This window comes from Artemia franciscana, chromosome 12, assembly GCF_032884065.1.
Source record: "Artemia franciscana chromosome 12, ASM3288406v1, whole genome shotgun sequence".
NCBI lineage: Eukaryota > Metazoa > Arthropoda > Branchiopoda > Anostraca > Artemiidae > Artemia > Artemia franciscana.
In genome coordinates this window covers 3,038,595-3,043,795 of record NC_088874.1, presented here as the reverse complement: position 1 = coordinate 3,043,795, position 5,201 = coordinate 3,038,595, and the positions used below count along the sequence as shown (strand labels likewise).

At 38.5% G+C, this 5,201-nt stretch overlaps 1 protein-coding gene across 2 annotated transcripts; it reads left to right on the top strand.

The window, feature by feature from the left end:
* Positions 1 to 689: 689 nt before the first annotated feature.
* LOC136033581 (uncharacterized) lies at positions 690 to 4,840 on the top strand. Of its 2 annotated transcripts, none has more exons than XM_065714338.1 (2): positions 690 to 1,879; positions 4,603 to 4,840. In XM_065714338.1, exons 1-2 carry the CDS (start codon positions 1,273 to 1,275, stop codon positions 4,779 to 4,781), a joined length of 786 nt encoding a protein of 261 aa, XP_065570410.1. In that variant the 5' UTR covers positions 690 to 1,272; the 3' UTR covers positions 4,782 to 4,840. The 2 variants fall into 2 exon arrangements, with proteins under 2 accessions (XP_065570410.1, XP_065570409.1); XM_065714337.1 differs by having other exon boundaries at positions 3,784 to 4,840.
* The last annotated feature ends 361 nt before the right edge of the window (positions 4,841 to 5,201 follow it).

The window sequence follows — 5,201 nt, the reverse complement described above, 5'->3', positions numbered from 1 at the left end:
ATATATATATATATATATTTATATATATATAATGAGAAGAGAAATAACTGGTTAAGGTTAATAGCTAAGGTTAATAAGGTTAAGTTAAGGTTAATAACTGGCTTTGTATTAAATCAGGAGCTGATCAAGGTTTTGTTCTATCACAATTAATACGGATCATTGTAATGGATTGTGTCGTAAGGAATATGTCCTAAGGCGTATAATGTAAGGGTATAGAATCAAACCGGGAATAAAAAATCCCCAAGGGGACTTAAATTATGATGATGATTTAAGCATCCTCGATGCAAATGACGGTAAAATGAGTAAGCAGTAGCCTCTCCGAAAAGTGTGGCTCCAACCCCTCTTCTAGGGTAAACGGAAGGCAGTTCGTCCGCGGTTGAGATGGGAGGATTTTGTAAAAAGATTAAGGGAAAAGGGAACTTCCTGGGAGGTTGTAAAGAGGGCGGCTTTGAATAGATTTGGATCCAGGAGGAGAGTGCGCAGCTGTGTTGGACTCAGGTGGTTTAGTACTGCAGTAGGCTTTTAGTGGTTCTTCAAAAAAGAAGAACCACTTGAAATTAAAGATTGGATTAAAGCGTGACGGTGTATGTCCACTGGACTTGTATGCAAAATTTAGGACTGAATTTCCCTTCAGGATAGCTAATATGCACTTATAAATCTCTGTGTATAATTTAATGAAATATAATTCTACTCCAATAGGAGCGCCTTAGCTTCGCCTCGAGTTAAACTGAGATAGACGGGTGCAATCGCCTCAATTGACTGAACCAAACCAGTTGACGTTTGCATTCGCTTTGATTCAGACCAAATTAAATAATGAGTGACAGTGAAATAGTGATTGGACTGTTGGACAGTTTAGTTGATGAAGATTATGAACGTGGAAGGCAAAATAAAGCTCATTCGCGTCGCAGAATACTCTCAAGTGAGAGTGATAGTGATCATAGAACAAATAGTGGCTCTCGGAGCCTAGAGTTTCAAACTCATGCTCGATATGGCTCTCGGAGCCCTCAAATTAGTTCTAGGAACGACAAATCTAGCTCTCGGAGCCCACAAACAGGTTCTAGAACCATAAGAACTGGCTCTGTGAGCCCCGTAAAAATCCATGACAAAAAGCGGAAGGCTTCTCCGGAAAAGCGAAAAGGTAAAAGATTAAAAGAAAACACGTCAAATGACTCTCTATTCAAAAAGATTTCTGAGGAACGTTCTGGTAACAAAGAGGGTCCCAAGATCCATATAAAACTTGCCAAAGTTGCAAATAGAGCTTTCTCATAGCCTATGGAAATAGGGAAGCTAAAAGATTTATTTGAGCGCCACCCTAGGCCTGCGAATACAGATAAAATTGTTGTTCCCAAGGTGAATAGTGAAATTTGGGCCACTCTCTCAGCACGTGCTAAGCAGAGGGATGCTAAGGCACTTCAAGTGCAGCGGACAATTGTTCACTCAACCTTTTGTGTTTTAGAGGCAGTAAATGATATTCTTGAGCTCGAAAATGAGCATATCAAAGAAAAGGTTGTAAAAAACCTAACAGATGCAGTTCACATGCTTGGCCTCACCAATTATGATTTAAGTCTAAAAAGACGCCATGCGATGAAATTCAAGTTGAGCCCAGATCCCATGGTGGCATCCGCTTTATGCGCTCCCGAAGTCAAAGTCACGGAGTTTCTTTTTGGCAAAGATGTTGCCAAAACAACGTCCAAAGCCAAATCCGTGGCGGATTTGAAAAAATCATTTGGAAGACCAAAAAAACGTGCAAGGGGGGGCCTACCGTTATCGCCGATGGCAGAACGAGGCTCCCCGTCCATTTTATCGAAAAAAGCAGAACCAGGACCGTCAGGAGAGGCCGAAATTCCAGAACTTTCAGAAAAGGGATCGCAAATAGGTGGTATGTACCATTTAACATACCCTGACCTTGAGTTTTATGATTTTGTTGTAAATTTTAATAGGCAGTCAAAACATTTGGTTGATAATTTTAAAGCAGGAAGAATTAGTAAGTTTATCTCAAAATGGCAGTCAATAACAAGTGATTTGAATATTTTGAATATTGTGGCTTCAGGCTATAAGATTGAATTCGAGAAAAGACCACTAAAAGCTTTGGTAACAAAAAACAAAAGTTTTACGCCTGAAGAAATGCATGCTATACGAAAAGAAGTTTATATTTTATTGCATAAAGGAGTTATTATTAAAGTACCCGAGTTCAGAATAAAAGAAATACTTTGAGTTTCTCCCGTTTTTACGGTCCCAAAGAAAGATGGGTCTTCTCGGTTTATTTTGAATCTTAAAAAACTAAACGAAAGTATTAAATATTACCATTTTAAAATGGAAAGTGTTCAGTCTGCGGTTCTTTTAATGACAAAAAATTGTTATATGGCCTCTGTTGACCTTGTTGACTTTTATTATTCATGCCCTGTTGATTTTGAGTATCAAATATAGCTTTGTTTTGAAGTAGATTGTTGTTATGCTTTCAAATGTATGCCAAACGGCTTATCATCTGCCCCAAGGGTTCTCACGAAACTTATGAAACCCGTTTTCTCCCTTCTTCGACGAAAAGGTTATTTGTCAATTGTTTATATAGACGATACCCTTCTTCTGGGAAGGTCAGTTTTAGAATGTCAAAACAATGTCTATGAAACAGTGAAATTACTGTCAGAGCTGGGGTTTGTAATTCACCTGGGGAAGTCAGTTCTCATTCCAAGTTAAAGATTAGAATTTCTGGGTTTTTTACTAGATTCGCGATTAATGCGTATTTCCCTGCCAGAAAGAAAAATTAAAAAGGTTCTAGATTTAGTTTCAAAAGTTCTCCGTCAAGAATCGACTACGATTCAACATTTGGCCGAAACTCTAGGTGTTCTTGTTTCAACCTTCCCAGCAGTGGAATTAGGGCCTTTATATTACCGGAAAGCGGAATCATTGAAAACTCAAGCACTAAAGCACGCGAAGGGTGATTTTGCGGCTAGGCTAACTTTAACATCCGATGTAATTTCCGAATTGCATTGGTGGTTGAACATTGCCAATCATGCTTCTAAAGCAATTGAACCTAGGCCAATTGACAAATATTTGTGTAGTGATACATCCAAATTAGGCTGGGCACTCGTGGATGAATATTCCATGAAAACAGCCACAGGCGAATGGTCCTCAGAAGAGAAGGGATTTGACATCAATGTTTTAGAAACGAAGGCCGTTTATCTGGGATTAAAGTGTTTTGCTCAGGATATTAAGGGCATTCATGTCCGGCTGCGTTCAGATAATATAACCACAGTAGCTTATATAAATAAAATGGGAGGAACAAAATCTCAATTTTGTATCTATTTCGCAAATAGGATCTGGCAGCTAGTATTGCAGGATAAAGGGTGGATATCTGCAGAGCATGTGCCAGGAGTTGCTAATATCGCGGACAAAGCATCTCGAAAATTTGATAATGAAAAAGAATGGAAATTGGATTCTAGAATATTCATTATTTTGAATTTGTTGGTATGTCAGTCGATAGATATTGATCTGTTTGCAACCAGATTAAATTTTCAGATTAAACCATTTGTTTCTTGGAAACCAGGTCCAGAATGTTTTTTCGTAGATGCATTTGCAATGAGTTGGGAGCTTCATTTCTTTTATGCCTTTCCCCCATTTAGCTTACTTCTGAGGACCCTTCAGAAGGTAGAGACAGATCAGGCAACTGGTATTTTGATTTTCCCAAACTGGACCACACAAGTTTGGTATCCCTTACTATTAAAGCTCTTAATAGGAAGTCCTATACTTTTATCAAATGATACTTTTACTTTGTCTCTTCCACAGAAACCGACCTTACACCATCCATTGTCCAAAACGTTACGCCTAGCGGCTTGTGTCGTCTCCGGCAAGGGCTTCACCACCAAGGATATTCTCCTTCCACAGTCGATATTATCATGGATGGATGGCGGGATTCAACTAAGCGTCAGTACAGGGTTTACATTGAAAAATGGATCGACTTTTGTGGAAGAAACACAATCCAGGCCTTGGAGGCAACTGTACCGGAGACTTTGACCTTTCTTACGGAACTATTTCACTCAGGTGTTGAATACAGTGCTATTAATACTGCGAAGAGTGCTTTATCCGCAATTTTACCAAGCCTTCAGTTTGGCAGTAATTACATCACTAAGAAATTCATGAGAGGTGTCTTTAATAGAAGGCCTAGCCTACCCAAGATTTCTAGTATTTGGGATGTAAAATGTGTATTCGATCTATTTAGATTGCCAGTTTGGGATATCGAAAACCTTAAATTAAAGACACTAACACAAAAATTAGCGGTTTTATTGATTCTATCGGCTTGTGAAAGAGTTCAGTTGTTGGCCAGTTTGTCACTTAATAATATGATAAATAATGACGATGGAAGTTTTGATTTTCAAATTAATGTGTTATTAAAAACAACGAAACCGGGAAACCGCAAATCAGTAGTTAAATTTTGACCTTTTCAAGAGCCGTCCCTTTGTCCGGTGACGCACCTAGCTAGGTATATTAAAATGACGTCATACCTGAATAGAGACGACGCACTTTTTCTTACATATCGTAAGCCTTATACTGCTGCGTCCAAGTCATCTATTTCTAGATGGATAAAAGAAGTATTATTTCTTACAGGTATAGATACCAGTGTTTACGGTGCTCATAGCACACGGTCTGCCTCAATGTCCCACCTTAAAGCAAGAAGAGTTGATGTTGACCAAATCATAAGATATGTAGGCTGGACAAATGCTAAAACGTTTGCAAGGTTTTATAATAAACCAATTGAAAGTGGAAAACAGTTATCTGTCTTTTGAAGTCACTCATCGCATTCTGTTATATTTGAATTATTTTACTAAAAATGAAATTTTGTACAGCGGCCTCTTTTTTTTTTTTTTTTTTTTTTTTTTTTTATTGAATAGGGTTATTATTGGTCATTAGTGCTGGTTTAGCTCATGCTGAACTTTAAAATCTCAGTTTAACTCGAGGCGAAGCTAAGGCGCTCCTATTGGAGTAGAATTTATAAATTAAACGAAAACTTACCAAGTTTGAAGTTTGATTGTAATTCTACTCCAAAGAAGGAGCGCCAGCGTAGCTGAGAGTTCAACTGCCCTCCCAATTTCCCTTCCCGTTGAACTCTCAGCGTTTCATCATGAGCTTAACCACCGCATACTACAACGACTTTAAAATACTGGTTTGGTTCAGTCAATTGAGGCGATTGCACCCGTCTATCTCAG

What these genes read in the sequence shown, in the direction of transcription:
- LOC136033581 (XM_065714337.1), top strand. Translation starts at nt 1,273, where the DNA reads ATGGAAATAGGGAAGCTAAAAGATTTATTTGAGCGCCACCCTAGGCCT. An exon ending in AAAGGGATCGCAAATAGGTG is followed by an intron (nt 1,880 to 3,783) that starts GTATGTACCATT and finishes TCTCTTCCACAG; the next exon opens with AAACCGACCTTACACCATCC.